The following is a 20,889-nucleotide window of genomic DNA, read 5'->3' as shown; positions in this document are numbered from 1 at the left end:
TGTGAATGTCATTATATTGTGAAGCTGCAATTGATGCATCAAATACACATAATCATCTGTGTCTGATACTCGATGAGACAATTCAGAGCTGGCATATTGTCTTTTATTATTGTCTTTTTTATGGCATTCATTTGGAAGTTGTTCATATATGCAAATATAGTCATGTCATTGTTTGTGCAAAATGAATTTTCAGGTTGTTCTTATTTATGTGTGTATGTTTAGTATGAAAGATTTAGTAAGATCTTACTGTTTGCAAATTGGCCATGCAGACTTGAAGCAGATATTCACTTCATACTATTCAGCTCTGACTTCTGAAAGTGTAACATTCAGGCTTGTGTGTTTAGATTTATCTCATAAATCACCTTGAGTGAAACGTGTATTGTAATATATTTTCCTATTTCTGATTATATTCCCTGTGACAGGCCAACAGACGTCTCTCCTGCCTGCTGTTCACCTTCATACTAAAATACCAGAAAATGACATTTAGTCACCTACAGTAAAGTAGATTCGATTACTATTTTTACTTTTCAAAAATGTTGATGAATTGATAGATAGATAGATAGATAGATAGATAGATAGATAGATAGATAGATAGATAGATAGATAGATCCTATCCTAAGAAACAATACATCAGTGGAAAGATTATTAAATTCATTTTTTAAATTGACCGATATGACTGGTTTTGTGGTCCAGGGTCAAATTTTATTCTTTTCATATGTTTTTAAAATTCTTCATTGATGCATTTATGCACAAATGTCCGCTAATATTGGCGTTGTGTATAGTATGGCATGTTATCTGGTGACACAGAAGCTCGAATCAATCTGTGTGTGTGTGTGTGTGTGTGTGAGAGAGAGAGTGAGAGAGAGAGAGAGAGAGAGAGGTGGGCTGGAAGGTCTCTGAAGGACACTGATGGAGGAGGGAGGAGCTGCCTGGGAGCTCTGGATCATCCAGCAGTGCATGCACGAGACCAGGAAAGACTCGGGATAATAATACAGTGTTTACAAATCCTCATCTTTGAATCCATCCCTTCGGTTTGCGCTCTTTTTGTCTTTCTCCAACTCTTAAAAGCGTCCGTCTGAAGGTAAGAACTACACATATCTCTGATAAAGCGACGTGGATTAAAATGCTCGTTGGTGAACCGATCAGTCACATTAAGAAAGGTCATTTCACGTTGATTTAATTCGCTAATTTATTCCCGTTACTTAATTAAGTTACGCGCAATTGTGTGACGTCATCCGTGCTCCGCGTTTAACGTTACGCGCTTTTGTTGCACGCGTCGTTTGATGTCGGGGTTAATGAAAGAAAGCAGAAAGTTACTGCCACTTTGCTTTATAAACTGGGTTTATTGAATTGCACTTTAGTCATATAATTAATAGCGCGGTATTCTCGATATTTGCCGTATCTAATACAGCGACTGTTTTGCTGTAACGTGTCTTTGGTAAAAGTATTTTTACATTTATTTAACAGTTATTTGCAATATTTACGGTCTTGTGAGGTTATAGACTACATACATAATACAAATTTAATTGTGCAATCATAAGGAATATCCAAGTTAAACAGAGTATATATGAGCTTTGTTTGATTTTTCAGGCTTTTGCACTAATAAACCAGATTTAATGTAGGCTATAGATGTCACTGCATTAGATAAGAAAGTATATTTTAGAAAGTTTATTTGCATTGCTTAATTTTCAAAAAGAAGGCAAAAAGAGTAGTGTAAAGAAATCTGGTTATCAAATGATGGTAAACCTATTCTGAACACTATGATGATCACAGTGATAGTCGAATATGCAAAATTAATTGCAAAATGGTTAAGATGTACAATTTTTTATTTTTTATAAATGATTTCAGGTGTGAATGTAGTACTATCTAGGTCCTTGTATACTGCATGCTGTAATAAATCTTAACTTTGGGAGTTTACAAAGCATTGTGTTAACCTTCTATCACAACAGGTCCGTTTACTTAAAGTATGCTCCTAGATGTTATTTCAGATTCAGGACCAATGTCATGGCATTGATTCTCTTTCTACCACACTTTTCAGGCTGCATTTGATTCAGATTTTTAGGTTACCTAGACTAGCTCAGCATTTGTAATCTGTTTAGACTTCATAGTTATACTGGCCCTTTAAAGCATGCATGATGTTTATATGTGTAGTTTTATGTTTAATCCATTATATTTATTTTATCTAACATATGCATGTGTTTAAGTAATACAATCACACATTTCAGATGTGTTTTTGAATTGTCTGTACTGCACTGCATGCTCACATGAGGTCAAATTTAAAAACGGAGCCATAAACCTCTGGCTGCCTTCTTCCTGACCACAGCTCCACATGTTTGAAACTAAATAAACTGCCCATCTTTCAGAAATTATACTCGATAAATACAGAAATCAAATATAATTGTCTCTAAATATTAGCTCCCCAGTTTGGCTTCCTGCAATCCCATGAAACTTTATTTTGTGATGTCTAAATAAAAACGTCTGCACTTTGCCAAATCAAACTGTAGATTAGATTTGAGGAAGGAGCACGAGTGCGCTTTATTAGACTCACTGTTAAGATTCAGTGATCGCGGCCAAACCTGAGGGCTTGAGGGTTGGCGCTGTGCCTCTGGGATTTGACTGCCAACTACTCTAGCTGTCTGGCAATGCTTAAAATACAGTATAATACTACGGGATACAATTCTGTTGTGAGCCAGAAGTCATATTGTGTTATTACATCTAGCAAAGATTTAGAACTATAGGGAACAATTTGCACATTATATTTGCAGTAGTCTACAAAAGTAATTTTTTAAAGAGCCCCTGTGGTGAAAAATCAAGTTTTTAACCTTGTTTACATCTGGTGTTTTTAATATGCTTAAAGACAAACCATGTGCAAATTCATCATTCAACACTATTGTTGAGCATTTCTCCTTGAAGCTGCTGTGTACCAAAGACAGTTTCAGAAATGTGGTTTGAAAATGTAGCCAATGCTTTTCAACTTAGGGTCTTTTTTATATAATCAACAAAGCTTTTCTACCTTAGGATTTTGATTTTTTTTAAAGGTAGCTAGCTATCTGAGATGGCGAACTAGGACATGGTTTAGCTAACATTAGCCGCAGATTATTAGCTCTTTGATAATGGAGTCAAACCAAAGGCTAATGATATCAATTTCTATTATGTGCCCAGCACTGTAAAAACTGATACATAAAGTCAATTAGCATTCTGATAGATTGATTTGTAGGCTACAGCCATGTATAATTCACTCTTCTCTTTGAAATCAGTTCAAACATGGCGTAATTAAACCAAAATATTGCCACTTGTGTAGCGTTTGCTACTTCAGTTAGCCGAGTGAAAGTGGAGCAGTCAGAGCTTGTGTGACTGAGTGGATCCTGGGACTAATTTGCATGAGATAAGGATGTAGATCAGGGATACTCAAATCTGGCTCACGAGATCCACTATCCTGCAGAGTTTAGATTTTTTTTTATTTTAGATTTTGAAGAATAAAGTGGTCACGTTAACGCGTGGTCACGTTAAAACAGTTCATGCAAGATTTGATTAGTTTAAATGCAAGTGAAGCAAGTGATTTCTATTGACATTTTCCTGCAAAATTTAGCAGAGCGACAGTAAATGTGACCATGCCGATGGGAATTTTCTTTATTTCTTTATTTCTTGCCTGCTTGATTTCGTTCAATTGTTTTTGCATAATGCCCGTTTACTGTTGGACATGGCGACCAGTTTCTTAGTTTTGGTGTGTTTCTTCTTATGTTATAAAATACAAAAAAAAAAAAAACTCTTTAGGGTGGAATAAGGGGTTGATTTTGTGATAATGACCAGCTTATTGAGATTTGGAATCAGATCAGATTTTCAAATCATTTTTTTGCTATCATCCCTTGCTATGTGTACTGCATTAAGCTAAGTGAGACTTGTTATAGCACTTGTATATCGATGCTCTTTTGTTGATTTTGTTCACACTGCTAGTATTTCAGATTTATTAGTTTTTTAATCTGATGTTTAGGACTGACCTTATGAAATCATATCAGTTCATTCAATCAGTGTAGTCAATTATCTTCTCCAGTTGAAATGACTAAAGACTTTAATCTGGAACTTCTCAGTGTGGAGAGTCAGTGTTTAGTTTGAGTGCATATATGACACAAAGTAAAATGCTTTCAGGTCGAGACATTCCTCATTTAAACTAATTCAGAGACAACATGAGATTAGCGTACATTAGTTCTCAGCGTGAGCTTTATGATCTCATGAAGAAGCAGTAGCTGTTATGTCTGGGACTCAGCAGGGATTCTTTGGTTGTTGTGTGCTTAGGTCCTAACATAAGTAGGAAGCGTTCTATTTGCTGAAAGGGCAGAATATTAATGACAGAACAAAAACAAATCTGAGGAGATATTCTTCCAAAAATGCTTTTAGAAGCTGTAAGGAGTTGGCTTCTGGGGATATTTGGAAGATCTTATTAAACTTGGTTTTTATATGTAAGACAAGGTTGACTGGGCTTTATTTAATGACTTGTATAGTTTCATTAGTTTAATTTAATTTAATTTAATTAACTTAGACTTCTTTCCTGAAAATTTGCAGGTGATTTTGTGTTTCTTAAATTTTTGTAGATATTTGTAGATAAAGTGTACACAAATTATTTTCTAATTCTCATTTTATATTTCACAGTTGCAACTCTATACAGTGTCTCAAAAATCGTCTCATATTTTGACATTTTTATTTCACAATTGCAATAAATGCTTCGCATAATTGTGACTTTATATCTCTCATTCTTAATTAATATTTTACAAAGACACTTTCAGTTTTCAGTTTTTTGTTTTCAAAAACAAAAATACACTGTAAAAAATAAGTGTAATTTTAACTGTAAAATTTTGTAAAAACGCTACGGAAAAAAACTGATAATAGGTTAACAGTAAGTTCCCGTACTATATACAGGGAAAAACTGTAAAAGATCTAACAAAGCATTTAATGTAAATTTACAGTAAAATTCTGTTAATTATACAGCTTTTAGAAGTAAAAAAAGAACAAATCAATGTATAATTTACAGTCTAAAACTGTAAACTGATATTCCCAGAATTCCCTGCGTGACACTCCACGTTTGAAAGTATTTTGTTTAAATAATCATGTTTTTAAATAGTTCTTGTTATCAGTTATGTACATTTGAGCTTTATGTTACATCTTCTGTTGCTTAATGAAAGTTTTTTGCATTATTTAAGTATCACGTGTGTTACCATGATGGTGTTTTGTGTTTCCAGAAATGTGCACCTTCTATATGTTAATATATACTTCTGCTTGTGGTGAAGCTACTTGTGATGAGCTTTGATACTTCATGTGGCTTTCTCTTATACAGTACCATCTTTATTATTATGGTGGTTGTCAGTATTTTCAAGGTACAAAACAGATTTAATTTTGTGTGTTGTTGAATTTACTGGTTTATATTCACATTTTCTTGTTTGTAAATTACAGCTTTATATTGTAAAATTAACAGTTTTTGACGTAAATGTGTTTACAGTTTTCTGTATTTTTACAAAATTATTCTGGCAACCACAGCTGCCAAAAAGTTTTTGTAAAAACAACAAGAAATTTTTTACAGTGTAGGCAATACTTTTATTCAGCAAAGGCACATTAAATTGATTAAAAGTGACAGTAAATACATTTATAAAAATATTTACAATTTAAATAAATGTACTTTTGAACTTTTTTTAAATCAATGAATCCTGGAAAAATACAATTTCTACAAAAAATATAAAGCAGCATAACTGTTGTCAACATTAATAACAAAAAGAAATGTTTATTGAGCAGTAAATTTGCATATTGGATGCTGAAATTTCAGCTTTGCATCACAGGAATAAATTACATTAAAAAAATGTGTATTAAAACAGAAAGCAGCTGTTTTAAACCGTACTAATATTTCACTATATTATTATTATTTTGTACAGCAAATAAATCAAATAATGCAGCCTTTTTGAAATTAGTTGAAATTAACTATAATTTTAATCATAATAATAAATAAAAACAATTCTCCAAACAGGCTATTTATGGAAGTTCATCTGGCTGTTTTTAGTTATAAATAAACCAGTCCAGAACTCGTACAGTTAAATCCTGATTACATTTCCAAAAACTCAAGAAACTGCTTTTAAAGCAATCCGTCTGAATACATCTACAAAAATGAATGTTTCTGACAGTAAGGATATAAAACAATGTAGTTAAGTTACATCATAATAGAAATAACTGCTTATGCAGATCTTCTTGAATAGCCAAAACATGGAAATATAATAAAAACAAAGAAATAAGACACACGAGGCCCCCGAAGCCAGATGTTTTGCAGAACGTAGCTGTGTCAGCCTGCATTTATTATGGAAACAATTACACAACCCTTAATTACTAGACAAGGCCTGTATTCTTCATGCAAGACCACAGGGTATAATGCCATGTCCATGTTTTGTGTAGTGAATTGTAGTAAAAATGATTTATGTTAAGAGGCCAGACATTTACTCAGCTCCAGAGCACGGCTATAAGCAAGACTGTCATGTCTGTGTGCTGTGGGTGTGATAATGCCAGTTGTGTTTCTGACTGAATCGCACTGGTCTGCTGGAAACATTTATCTGTTTTAGTCACTCATTGTAAATGGTGTTCATTTGTATCTGTGCAGCAGCGCATCTTTCAGTTGCTTTCATGAGAGTGTCGATGAATCAAACAGACTATGTGAGAATGGAACTCAAATTAGTGATGATTTGATTTGTAGTCATGATGATTTGTCTCATTTGAGTCTGTTCTTTCTAGTGATTCAGTCAAACTGATTCACAAAGCCTTTGGAAGTGAAGTACTGCTAATTTATGTTAATCTGTTTATATATATATATATATACATATATACATATATATATATATATATATATATATATATATATATATATATATACATATATACATATATATATATATATATATATATATATATATATATATATATATATATATATATATATACAGTATATGTATGTATGTCTGTATTTCTATATCTATCTATCTGTATATATATGTTACACTGCACAACCTTTTGAATTGCCCCAGGGGACAAATAAAGTGTTTTTTTTTTTTTTATGTAAAGTGTTATTTTTTCATGTTTTTTTTCCAGATGTATATAGAAGCATTATGCACCAAATGAACCAAACGTGCTTGGTTTTTTTTTTGCATTTCAGGAAAGGTAGTCTTTTATAAACCACAGATGCAAAACCCCTTTAACAAGAAAGTATAACTATGTTATACAAAAGTGCATTAATGCAAATCCTGGATGGCAGAAGAGTTACAGTGTGTCTCACCGCTGCTGTGACATTCACTCGTAAATTTGCATGATGAAGAATAATAGCATATCATTCCTGCATGCATTGCCTCTCTTTTACCACCGGTGAATTATCAGCAATGAAACATTAGAAGTCATGTCGTGTGAATTTTTCCCCCCAATATTTACACATTATGTACATTTTAAATATTTTATTTTTATTCCAATTAAATTAGTAAATAGAAAATAGGCATATACAACTTATAGGTATTCCTGTAGCTCAAACAGGGAATGCATAAATTGATTTTAAAGAAAATGGTATACCTTTGATTGCTTGTTTATGTTGCTTTTAATAAAAGAGTCTGCCAGAAGCATAAGTGTGAAATACGAGATGTAAATTTGAATGTACAATCCTAAACATGCAAGACACAAGATGTAAAAGCATTGCTAAAATATACAGTGTTGTTTAATAGCACTGGCTCCTTCTTCTTTGTTTCACTTAGACAGAGTTGATAGATCATATGTAAGGCATCTCGTTGGTTGCCCTGGTAACTGTGGAGATGAGCGGGAAGGTGTGAAAGTGCAGGAATATGGGTGTTGTTCCTTTGTCTTCCATCAGATCTCAAGATCTGCTCCTTCACTGAGAAACATCAGGCAGGAGATTCTCTAAAAACAGGGCTTGGAGCCACATTTAGTTCTTCTGAGCTCCAGAAATAGTTGGAGTGCTATATTTTTAATCTTTTCTTAGGAAGCATTCTAATTGAGGAGTAAGTACAAGCTAAAGGAAGTTTCTCTCTTGGATGGATATTGCACTGAAAGGTAATGACAGGCTGATGTGTCAGGATGTTGTAGATTCAGATTGATTTATTCAGATTGGGGTTTTAATGGCTTGAATCCATGTTAATGAGAAATATCATTACATTCTGTCACTGTTCAATTCTGTACATTTCCATAAAAGCTTTGTTTGACATCTCCTTGCATCTCTTGCAGGTTCTGGTGTGCTGAAGAATGCAGAGAGGAGGTGGTTTCTTACGGCGCAGTAAAACCAAAACATAATCCATCATAATCACTGAAGAGGATTTGGATTTGCAAAGAGAGACAGAAGAAAGTGACAATGGGACGAAAGAAGATCCAGATTACACGCATTATGGATGAGAGAAACAGACAGGTGAGATGAAGATGTCTTCTGCATGAATCCAGTCTAAAACTGTAGTAAAAAAAAGAAAATGTTAGGTCCTTTCCAAATCAGCTACTAGATGTTTAAGATAAATGTGCATTTTATTTCAGTCATTAGTGAAAAAAATAATATACACTACATTTCAAAACTGTGTTAAATCTCTTAATCATGCATTAAATCTGTTAAATTGACCAAATATGACAGTAAAAGCATTTATTTTACAAGAGAATAATTTTCAAATAAATACACATTCAGCTTCCTATTCATTTAATAATTATTTTAAAAAATGTATCACGGTTTCCACACAGATGTTAAGCAGCAACTGTTATTAACTGTTAACAACATTGATATTAATAAGAAATGTATTTCTGAAGGATCCCGTGACACTGAGGACTGGAGTAATGGCTGATGGAAATCAGCTTTGCCATCACAGGAATAAATTAGATTTCAAATAATATTATAATATAAAACATGTACTATAAATTGTAATAATATATCATAATATTACATTTTTAGTTTTTTTTAAGGAAATTGTTAACAGACGTTAACATTTAAGTTGACTTAACATTTAAGTGACTTATTCAATGACTCAGTTGGAGCGTTTCGGCACTGAACCACATTTTGTTTTGTGGTGCTTCCTTTAAAGGGTTAAAAATGGAATTGTTAAGCATTCGGAATAATTCAGATCCTTCTGATTCTAATCCCTATTCAACAGCATCTGTAATCACTGGATATAAATTTTAATGGCGTTTTCTTATAGATCAGCTTTGTAGACCATTGGAGCAGTAGGGACGTCTCACACCTTCTTTCCTAACATACACTGATTCATATCTGTTCAAATGTTCGCTCAGGAGTGCCCCGTGTCTCTCAAGCGTGTTTAATGAATGTACAGGTCAGACTCGGGGTCTGTCCTGGTGGGACCGGGCTGACCCTCCTCCATGCGTCTGCACACAGGAGTTCTTGTCTGGGTTCCTCAGCCGGCTGTAGTCTCTGTGGTGTTGTGGCAGTAATTAGAGCAGTTCTGGGCTCCACATCTCTCATTAGGACACTGGTCAGTCTGAGGGCTTGTACAGTGTCCCTCTCTGCCCCTGATGGCCATCACTCACAGCAAAACCACAGGGACAGTCCTGAATTTACCCAGTCTGCACTGGAATCTAAATTCGGCACCACAAACCCTCTCTAGTCTGGGCGCTCTTGTTCAGGAGAGTGTTTTTGGTACACACAGTGTTTTTGATCGGTGAGTCCACTGACGGTTTTTAGTCAGTGACATACATATGTACGTAGAAATAGGTTCCTGTGTACATGAATAATTCCTCTGTACTGTATGTTGTTAGGTTGGTGTTCGTTCACTATATAGTTGAAAGCCTTGATGTATTTAAAGTGATAGCATGATTTAACCAAGGTTATAGTAAAACGTTAAGAGAGTAATATTGTGAAATATTTTTTGTATTAAATAACCATTTTCTATTTGAATATATTTGAAAAATTTTCTGTATCGTTACTCCAGTCTTCAGTCTCACATGATCCTTCAGAAATCATTCTAATGTGCTGATTTTCCATTCAGTTTACATTTATTATTATTATTATTATTAATGTTGAAAACAGTTAGGTTGCTTAATATTTTTTGTGGAAATGGGGATCTTTAATGAATAGAAACTTCGAAAGAACAGCATTTATTATCAGTGGAAAGTCATTTGTAACATTATAAATGTTTAGTGTCACTTTTTTTCGATTTTATGTGTCTTTGCTGAATAAAAGTATGACCCCAAACTTTTAAATGGTACTGTACACATGATAGTAAATCAGATGGTAATGGCATGGTATATATGCCATCTGCGTACTGTATTTATATATGAACTATATACTGTATGTATATTGTACTCCAAAGTGTAAATAACATAGCATTAGAACCATATCCAGAAAAACATGGTATAGCCATACTTCACTTATTTAAAAAAAAAAGATAGTATTTTTGAAAGTACCATGGAGTAGCATGTTAAAAAACTACATTTGTTCTGCCAGTTTTCTTTTCTTCTTATGGTACCAAGCCCTAAAAACATAGTAAATCCGTGGTAATTTTAATAACTTTTTTATTCTGATTACTCTTGGTTCACACTCTACATAACTTGACTGTAGTCAAGTTATGAACCAAACTGAACCAAACCAAACCAGAAAGATCTGAAGTGAGCTGGCTTGATTTAAACTGAGCATTATCTCAAAAGCACTAATCAATCCTCTGTAAGAGCTCTGAAACACAGTGGTTGAGCATTTCTAATGTGATTTTACACTGTGACACTGACAACAAACACTGAGAGTTTCATGTACTGCTGTAAGTATTTGGCCCTCAGCTGTGAAGTGGCAGCGAGCTTGAGATTCCTCCGGGAGGGTGATAATTGGCAGGAAACATAAGATGATCTGGCAACCCTGACAGCTGGACTTCTATACTATTAATGAGCATACACAACAGTACAGTACCATAGTAGTTTCTAAGAGTATTAAAAGCTTGAAGTTGTCTTAAATATTACATATACTGCCATTAAAAAGTCAGATGATAAAAAATAAGGTAAATGCATTAATACTGTGAAATTATTACACATTTATTATTACACATTAGTTTTCTGCTGTAATATATTTAAAAATGTAATTTATTTCTGTATAGTGAACCTGAATCAGTATCATTACTCCAGTCTTTTGTGTCACATGATCCTTCAGAAATCATTCTTGACTGATTTGCTGCTCAAGAAACATTGATTATTATTACCACTGTTGAAAATAGTTATTTCACTTGCTCTTTTCAAAGTTTAATGATGTTATTACATCCATAATCTAGCTTTTGTTTTGGACAAAACCAATTCTAACTTAATCAGTCAACGGAGAACAGATTTTGATCAAGTTACTTGAACTCCTCTTTGATATCTATGTCCACAAGGATAACATTTCTAACCTTTTTAATATTTCTCCCATCATTTTCCAAGGTGACGTTCACAAAGAGGAAGTTTGGTCTGATGAAGAAGGCGTATGAGCTCAGTGTACTGTGTGACTGTGAAATAGCCCTGATTATCTTCAACCGCTCCAATAAGCTCTTCCAGTACGCCAGCACAGACATGGACAAGGTCTTGCTCAAGTACACCGAATACAACGAACCTCATGAGAGCAGGACCAACTCGGACATTGTCGAAGTAAGTGGCTACACGCTTGTGACTGGTTTTAATGTGCTCCCATGTATACTGAAAGATGCTTTGCTGATCACAGAATACCTCTTATGACGTTTCACAGTAGCGATCTTGATGCATTCTGAATCTTATGACCTATATCTGATCTCACAGAAGGGCCTTTAACAAATTACACTAATGCATGTCGTAGCAGTAGCATCTGGAGATGCGGGCTGCTTTTACTGTTGCTGTAATACAGTTAGCGAACAGTTGGGCCACATTTCAAGCATGCAGGCTGAAGTAATTATAGATCACTGTCTTCAGTGAGGCATGTGCTCAAATTACGTCTTCATTTTCACATGCATTTGCTCTATTTACTATTTACGTGTGATGCATGCCAAGGTTTTCCATGCTTTACCTTTTATCATGTTATATAGGCAGTTGATTTCTGTGTTTACGTTGATTCATAATTGCTTTCATCCAAAGCGACTCATACACCACCTGTCGGAAGTTTTTTTAGTGCTTTTTAAAATAAGTCCCTTATACTCACAAAGGCTACATTTATTTGATTAAAAATATAGTAAAACTGTAATGTTGCGAAATAATATTAAAACAGTTGTTTTCTGTGGAAGCCCATTTCTGTCACAGAATAAAAAAATTAATTGTTTTTTTTTTTTTTTTTTTATCTCACAATCAATCTCACAATTTTTTTCCTTGCAATTCTGAGAATAAAGTCTTGTGGGAGTCGGAAAGTCAGAATTGTGGTATAAAAAGTCGCAATTACCTTTTATTATTTTGTATTTCATAAGGGAAGCAAAAAAACAACAACTCAGAATTCTGAAAAAAAGAAGTAATAATTTCAAAATGTAAAATCAGAATTCTTAGAAACAATATTAAAATTGCAAAATGTAAACTTAGATAAAATCGCAGAATTGCGTAATTTAAACCCGGAATTGCAACAACAAAAAAAATCTAAAATCTGAGTTAATCTTTGTTTTTGTATGTGCAATATTTGTTTGCAATAAGCAATGAGACTTTCTGTAGAGATGGCAGGTTTAAAGTGAATGTGTGTTCAGCCTCTAGCTATCTGCAGCTAAATGCTGGTGCTGAAGTCATGTGAACAGATTTTGTGTGAGTGGTGCTAATTGGCTGCAGCTAAAAATAAGGATCCAGTCTTATCCAACATTCATGCTGAGGAAACCTGAGATACTATCCCAAGACGTGGCTTTCTTGGCTAGTGCTGCTCTCATTAGCCTCCATGGATAACAAATTGCTTACGTGTACCAGACATGCATTTCTGAATCAGAATTTCGTCTGCTGGTCTCACTTTAGCGAAAACACTTACTCCTGAGCTAGTGATTTACAGTATATTAGCGTGCCATATAGCAGCTTATAGGAACTTTTGAACATAGTTGCCACTTTAATTAGATATTCAGATGTAATATGCATCCAAATAGAAACTATTTTAAAGATCACTTTATGTGTCTCCTCTTCAGTTTATGAAGAGATTTAGTTAAGATTTGTGAGAAAATATAGTGTTTTTTTTACTGGAGATTGACCACAGCGGACCATTTCACATAGATTATTGAATGACTATACCTAGGAAATTGATGATGTTTAGAGGAGGGCAGATCCTGTCACATTAGTCAAAATCTTAACTGCATATCTTTTTGGTTTTCATTGCCATATTATTAGCGCTTAAACTTTATTCCAGATGAATAGAGAATCAGAGCCTCCTAGCTGAGCTCTTTAACCTCTATTGTGAGTTAAAGCACACAGTTACAGCATTACAGGCGTCTGAGGATGAGAAAGGCTTCTGATTTCCATTCACTCTCATAAGGGCTCTTAAACCGCTGCAAGAGTGTCCTCAATCTACTGTCCCGCGCTAACACTTTTGCTTTAGCACTGTAATATTCAGTAATAGGTAGGATAATATTCTGTATGGATATAATACCTTGATGACATTTGCCAAAATGGGCAGTATATAACCGAGTTAAATGTATGCAATATTGCATCCCATAATGCAATGTACTCAACTTGTCTTTTTTTCATTTCCAGTGTGATAAGAGATCATAACTGGATGGCAAATGTTGAATATTGAATATTCAATATGATGAGGTCACATGACAACAATATAAAACTATTATTAGAGACATAATATTGGCTACTTTTTTACTTCCTATTTAAAAAAAAATTAAAATAATAATTCAAGGTAGTATACACAGTGTAGCTGAATAATATATTTTGTATTTGGTTTATAGTTAATCATTTATGAATCATGCTAATGTGATGCTGTTCCAATATTATGTCTGCAGTGAGCATCTGTTTATAGTAAAAGCTATTTTCAAAGAAGAAGAATTTGCATTTTTAGATAGATAGATTTTTCTTTTATGCCAAAAATTGTTAGAATATTAAGTAAAGATCTTGTTCCATGAAGATTTTTTGAAAAATTCCTACTGTAAATATATCAAAACGTTTTTTTTGTAATATGCATTGCTAAGAACTTCATCTGGACAACATCAAAGGTGATTTTCTCAGTATTAAATTTTTTTTTGCACCCTCAGATTTTCAAATGGTTGTATCTCGGCCAAATATTGTCCTATCCTATCAAACCATACACCAGTGGATACTTTTTTATCCAGCTTTCAGATCACAGTTTTGAAAAATGTATTCCAAACACTGATTTTGTGGTCTAGGATCACATACAGACATCCTAGTGAATGTTAAGAGTTTAATGCCATCATACTGTTCTTCTTTGTTGCTCCTTACAGGTGCTGAACAAAAAGGAGCAAAGAGGTTGTGACAGCCCAGATCCAGAAGCTTCATATGTCCTCACGCCTCACACGGAGGAGAAATATCAGAAGATTAATGAAGAGTTTGATAACATGATGAGAAATCACAAACTTGTAAGCAGCGTGATGCATGTTTTTTTATGTCTTGGCATCACTGTTCAAGAGTTTTTTTTCCACTTCTCTCATGTTCACCACACCATCTTAGAAGCTACAAAGCAACAACTTTACAACCAACCTTTACAACCACCTTAGCAACTACAGTACACTACCCACCTACAGTAGGTAACAAACTGTAAAACAGCCGAAACATCCTTGCAATCATCCAGAACTCTAGTAACTGATTACATGTCATCTGGATTAGGTAATCAGATTCCAAAAGTTAAGTACTTGCAATTAAATTATATTAGAGTTACCTTTTTATGGATTTCATGATTACATATTATTCACACAATAGCTGTAAATTATTCATGATTTATTGATTCACCCCTGCCCTTATTTTATTTATTTTATTAATTTAAATAATTGTTTCTATATGAACCTATCACTTATATACATGAGACTAATTATGCCAAGTTACTTCACACTGCTGAGCACAGCTGTGAAATATGACGGATATGAAATCATATCCAATGAACTTTACTAATTAGTGGAAGTCTGGACAAAAATATTTCTAAGCTGGAAGACTTTTTCCATGTAATGTTTTCATGTTCATTCATGTTTGTTCATGAAATGTAGTGATTGATTCCCAGGGTTTTGACATATTTATGATTTCATTAATCTTTAGCTTTTCATTAACTTTTCATTTGTTTTTTTTTGTTTTTTTTCACAAACCCGATTTTTTCTTACACAATAATCACATTCAAGTCTTAGTGACAAACAATGAGTCAAAAGTAATCAAAAAAAGTAGTCAGACTGCATTACCTAATATGTGTAATCCAGATTACCATATTTTTCAGACTATAAATCGCACCTAAGTATAATTCGCATCCGTCCAAAAATACGTCATGATGAGGAAAAAAACATATGTAAGTCGCACTGGACTATAAGTCGAATTTATTTAGAACCAAGAACCAAGAGAAAACATTACCGTCTCCAGCCACGAGAGGGCGCTCTATGTCTTCAGTGTAGACTTCAGGAGCACTGAACAGTATAGAGCGCCCTCTCGCTGTTGGAGACAGTAATGTTTTCTCTTGGTTCATGTCAAATTCATTATGATAAATAAATCGCACCTGACTATAAGTCGCAGGACCAGCCAAACTATGAAAAAAGTGCGACTTATAGTCTGGAAAATACAGTATGTTGCTTATTACAATTTTCGTAAAGTAATGTTAATCAGTATCACACTACAGTTTTGTAGAACTGCTACTACTCTAACTTATCCCTTCACATCTCTCTCACATCTTCTTCTTTGTCTTCATCAGCCGTCTGCTCTGGGTCAGCAGAGTTACTCGATACCGCTGTCTTTGCCCGTCACCAACCCAACCACGCTGTCCTACAGCACAGACAGCTCTCTGGACACCCCAGTGTCCCTCAGCGGGACGAACATGCTGTCTCTGTCCTCCAACAACAGCACTGCAGTCATGGGTCAGTATCTACTGCACATCATTACCATCTCTTTTGAATGTGATACCATCATGATGTGGTTTCCTGGATGTGATACATGATAATGTGTGCTGTACGATAGTCATTCCATGTTATGTTTTGAAGTAGCTCGGAATTCCATGCAAATTCTGTTGTTGATATGCTAATCATTCTTTTCCCTGGTATCATAATATTATAGTATTGCCACTGCTTTGGTTCGGTCAAATCAGTCATACATCCAGTTGTTCCAAACCTGTAGAAATTTGCACCACAAAAGAGGATATTTTGAAGAATGATGGTTGATGGTATTTTTTTTTCTACTATGGAAGACAATGGCTACCATCAACTGTTTGGCTACCAACATTCCTAAAAATATCTTCTTTTGTGTCCAACATATGAAAGAAATTAATTCAGGTTTGAAACAACTTGAAGGTGAGTAAATTATTATTTTTTGAGTTTTCATTTTTGGGTGAAGTGTCACTTTTGTCAGTCAAATGAAGGTTTTGTTTGTTTGATTCATTTTCATACGTTCAGATGGCATGCGAGGTTCCTCAGAAATCTCTCTTCCTAACGGTGCACACTCCAGCCATGTGGGTAGGTACTCCCTTTTTCATTTAACTTATACAATGTGCCAGAATGTAATTATAACGTGTATCTAAGGTGTCAGTCTGTTTAAAGAACAAGCATTAAACATGTTATTTACCTCCCTTTTTGCTGTGCAATTCTTCTTAAATGAGAGATAAAATGTGACCCTGGAGCACAAAACCAGTCTTAAGTCGCTGGGGTATATTTTTACAATAGCCAAAAAAAACATTGTATGGGTCAAAATTATAAAACAATTTTTATGCCAAAAATCATTAGGATATTAAATAAAGATCATGTCCCATGAAGATATTTTATAAATTTCCTACTGTAAATATATAAAAACTTAATTTTTGATCAGTAATATGCATTGCTAAGAACTTCATTTGGACAACTTCAAAGATGATTTTCTCAGTATTTTGATTTTTTTTTTGCACCTTCAGATTCCAGATTTTCCAGAAAGCTTATTTATTCAGCTTTCAGATGATGTACAAATATCAATTCGAAAAATTGACACTTAAGACAGATCTATATATAATTTACTGTATTATGGACATGAAGCCTCAAGTTTTCACTATACTGTGCTGCACTTATTTAAATTGCATATAAATGAAAATCCTGTCTGTGTTTATATAATGTGTTTTTATAATAGGTTTTGATCAAATCACTTAGCCATGATGATCATAAGAGACTTATGATTCAGAGAACATTAAAAAAAATCTTCCTGACACCAAGCTTTTAAATGGAACGGTACATGCCAGTAATATTTTTCAGCTTGTAACATTTTTTTGTTGTTGTCATTGTTCCTGAAGGTTCATGTTTTTGATGACATCAGTGCACAGTTTTAATCGATACTATACTTCAGCCAGATTTTATTCATATCCCTTTTTGCTGTACCTCATTCAGCTAATGGCTTTGTTGGCGGTTCAGAAGGAAACAGTATGGGAAGAGTCGTTTCTGCAAAATCTCAAGCATCGTCTACATCGGGGCGCAAACCTGATCTCCGAGTGCTCATTCCTCCAGTGTGCAAGGGCACTGCTTCTGCACCGGTGAGGGTTTCTTTTGTCTGCCATCAGCTACAGATCTTTAATATGTCAGTGAAACATCCTGAAATCATTAGACAATGAGAAAGTATTGACCTGTCGGAAACTGTCCTTCCTTAAATCTATTTCTTGCAAGCCGCCAGAGGAAGCAGAGGAGCATTTGGTAAGGGCAATTCGATAACTTTGTATTCAGAAAAGCTTTTAAAAAATGACTCATTAACTAGGTCATAAAAAAATGTAAGAAGTGCAAGAAGTGATACAGCTAGCTAATGCTTAACTGTTAGATGCTATGAGGCCATCTAGTGGTTCAGTGAAACATCACAGTCAAAGCTGAAACGGAAACCTTCAGAAACTTAGAACTATATAATATTAACTGAAAACCTAGTCCCAAAGATTATTGAGAATATAAAGAGGTATGTATATTGCTTTGTTATGCCATTCTGTTCTGTTCAGTTATTTTAATTTATTTTGTTTTATTTTGTTTTTGCTTTGCTTTGTTCAGTTTTTTTTGTTTGTTTGTTTGTTTGTTTTTCTGGTCTTTTATTTAATGTAGTTTATTTTTTATTTGCTATGTTCTGTTCGGTTCTGTTTCATTTTGTTCTGTGTTCTATTCTATTATGTTTATTTTTTATTTTGTTTTTGTTTGCTATGTTCTGTTTGTGTGTGTGTGTGTGTTTTATTCTATTCCATTATGTTTACTTTATTATTTTGTTTTGTTCTGTTATGTTTATGTGTTTCTTTCTGGTCTGGTCTGGTCTTTTCTTCTTTTTTATTCAATTTAGTTTAGTTTAGTTTTTTTATTTGCTATGTTCTGGTTGGCTTTATTTAGTTTTGTGTTCTATTCTATTCCATTATGTTTATTTTATTGTTTTGTTGTGTTTTGTTTTTCATTAAATAGTGTCATTTAGTCATTTTAAGTGTGGTCGAAGTTGCCCAAAGTTGTTATGTTAGCTGATTAGTGGCACTTATCCATAATATGCATTATTTTTCAAAGTGATGTATGTTAGCCTGCTTACTGTGACAGTGTAGTATGATATACCAATGTGGTTAATATTAAATATTCAAAGGATTACATTTTTGAGTAGAATATGAAAATGAATGAATAGGGATTATATAATTTTGCTGTTATCTGTTTTCCTCCACATGGATCAACCACTGTTGTTTGCACCATGTTCATTGTTTATTTAAACCTTAGAGAACTGACAACTCTCAGTCCAGCCAATCACTGAGCACACCCGTGGTCTCCGTGGCAACCCCCAGTCTACATCCCCAGGGCCTTGTGTACTCAGCCATGACATCATCTTTCACTTCAGGTATATAATTGACCTATACATAATAAATCATCTAATAATACTTGTTTCTGGACCTCATGTCCTCATGACTAGTTTACTATTTAACTTTTTCATTTTTTTTTTTTTTTTTTTTTTTTACAGATTTTGCCTTGAGCAGTACAGAGCCTAGTTCTTTACATAGCTTCAGTTCACCAGAGGCTGTCATATCAGGAACAGGTTCTTCATGGAAACACAGTAATCATGGTCAGCCAGGATTCAGTGCCCAGAGGTGAGGATGTGTGATGCCACATGCATGCTTCATTCACCTATTAATGTTAAATTGTTAAGCCACATAAAGGTTTTATACCTAATTTGAAATGTACTTCATACTCTGTACACAACATCTGCTGAAAGAAAGGTCGTTTCAAAAGGGGAATAAATTACAGGTCAGGTCAAGGGTCCAGCTAAACATCATTGTCACGTTGAGACTGTTTTTTTGTTTTGTTTTTTTGGCTTCTGACTCCACCAACACCATCAGCATCAAATCAGAGCCCATCTCCCCTCCCAGAGAGCGTGCTGGTCATTCGCTGTACCCCACCAAACCTCGGCCCGGCTCCGGACAAGAAGTGGGCCGCTCTCCTGCCGAGAGCTTCGGTTCTTCTGGTAGTTCATATGAAGGTAGCGACCGTGAGGAACAGCAGCTGGACTCTCACCCAGGCACCGCTACATCAGGACAAAGATCATCAACAGAGACAGATAGCCAGGAAGATCCCTCAGTCAAACGCATGCGCACGGACAGCTGGGTAACTTAGAACGTCGTTTTAAAGTCACATTACAGATATGCAGTGTGCTGTGTGCAACAAACACTAAGTACTGCTTTAGAAATGTGAAGAGGCGTCCCTGAAAGGGAAATACAAAGACAATTATTGTAAAATGAGTGCATTCAATTGTTTGTATTGTTATAGGATTATATATATATTAGTATAAGTTATGACGTGTATGACACTGTTTTGTCAATAGAGGGTTAGCTTTGCTGCATTATTTGCAGTATATTATTTTTTGCAAGCCAAATTTTATCTTTTGTATTTTTTATGAGTCCTCAATCAAAGCCATATAAATATCCATAGGGATTTCCTATTTGCTGTCGTTTGGTGTATGTAGACTTTAATGCCCTAGTGATCAAATGGAGTGCGTACTCGTATGTTAAAGTTTTAGGTGAACCTCAGGTATCTGCATTTCAATCATCAACTGGCAGCCAAATGACACTTTCAGTTCTTTAACACAAGGTTTGTGAAGAACAGATGATAAAATGGCCCAAAAATGGTTGATTAATTAGACATATTAATGTAACTACCTAGGTGATAAAATGAGCTAATCATAAACTTGACTCTTGTTCTTAAAGCCACAATCCCTCTATAAGAGAACACACTATAAACATCTCATTCACAAATCATTTTGTGAATTAGATATTTAGTATAATTTATACAATGTAAATACTGTTACTTTAAAATACCTGATAACACGAGCAATTAAAAAAAATAGAAAAAGTATTTAAATGTCTTTTATAGTGTTTTTATCCTTTATTCTGATTCTGTTGAATGTGAACAGTCGAGCTTTAAAGCCATTTGTTTTGTCTCCAAAGAGGCACGTAGGAATTTTGCTGCTAATACCAGGTTTTAGATCTTCCTTCATGCCATATAAAAACATTTTTAATTGATGCCAATGCAATCTATGGAACTCTGTTAGTTGTCTCAGTTTGTTCTCAGATCAAGCTGAGCCCTTTATTGTTTGTACACCATGATAAATGGCAATAAACATATTACTCACTTCTTTTGCTGACTGTGTGGTTTAACTTCTTTATTACTGCCTATATAAAGTTAATCTTTATAATAATTAACTAGGTCATTCATGTCTGTAGAAGGTTGTGTATGGTATTTAACAGGATGTGAATTCTTTGAAGATGTTTGGGGTTTTTTCCTCATCACCGCAGAAGCGTGCTTAGTTGACATCGTTTTGTCTTTTGTTGTTTTT

At 34.3% G+C, this 20,889-nt stretch overlaps 1 protein-coding gene across 2 annotated transcripts; it reads left to right on the top strand.

Moving 5' to 3' along the window:
* The first annotated feature begins 897 nt into the window (after positions 1–897).
* LOC127961317 (myocyte-specific enhancer factor 2A-like) lies at positions 898–20,692 on the top strand. Of its 2 annotated transcripts, XM_052560379.1 has the most exons (11): positions 898–1,081; positions 8,251–8,428; positions 11,413–11,616; positions 14,361–14,495; positions 15,803–15,965; positions 16,497–16,556; positions 17,451–17,593; positions 17,724–17,750; positions 18,783–18,900; positions 19,021–19,147; positions 19,397–20,692. In XM_052560379.1, exons 2-11 carry the CDS (start codon positions 8,375–8,377, stop codon positions 19,668–19,670), a joined length of 1,305 nt encoding a protein of 434 aa, XP_052416339.1. In that variant the 5' UTR covers positions 898–1,081; positions 8,251–8,374; the 3' UTR covers positions 19,671–20,692. The 2 variants fall into 2 exon arrangements, with proteins under 2 accessions (XP_052416339.1, XP_052416340.1); XM_052560380.1 differs by lacking the exon at positions 17,724–17,750 and having other exon boundaries at positions 900–1,081.
* Positions 20,693–20,889: the final 197 nt, after the last annotated feature.

The sequence above is a fragment of the Carassius gibelio genome, chromosome B7, assembly GCF_023724105.1.
Source record: "Carassius gibelio isolate Cgi1373 ecotype wild population from Czech Republic chromosome B7, carGib1.2-hapl.c, whole genome shotgun sequence".
Lineage (NCBI taxonomy): Eukaryota > Metazoa > Chordata > Actinopteri > Cypriniformes > Cyprinidae > Carassius > Carassius gibelio.
This window is presented reverse-complemented; position numbering and strand designations above follow the sequence as displayed.

What these genes read in the sequence shown, in the direction of transcription:
- LOC127961317 (XM_052560379.1), top strand. Translation starts at nt 8,375, where the DNA reads ATGGGACGAAAGAAGATCCAGATTACACGCATTATGGATGAGAGAAAC. An exon ending in TGATGAGAAATCACAAACTT is followed by an intron (nt 14,496 to 15,802) that starts GTAAGCAGCGTG and finishes TGTCTTCATCAG; the next exon opens with CCGTCTGCTCTGGGTCAGCA. An exon ending in CCAGGATTCAGTGCCCAGAG is followed by an intron (nt 19,148 to 19,396) that starts GTGAGGATGTGT and finishes CAACACCATCAG; the next exon opens with CATCAAATCAGAGCCCATCT.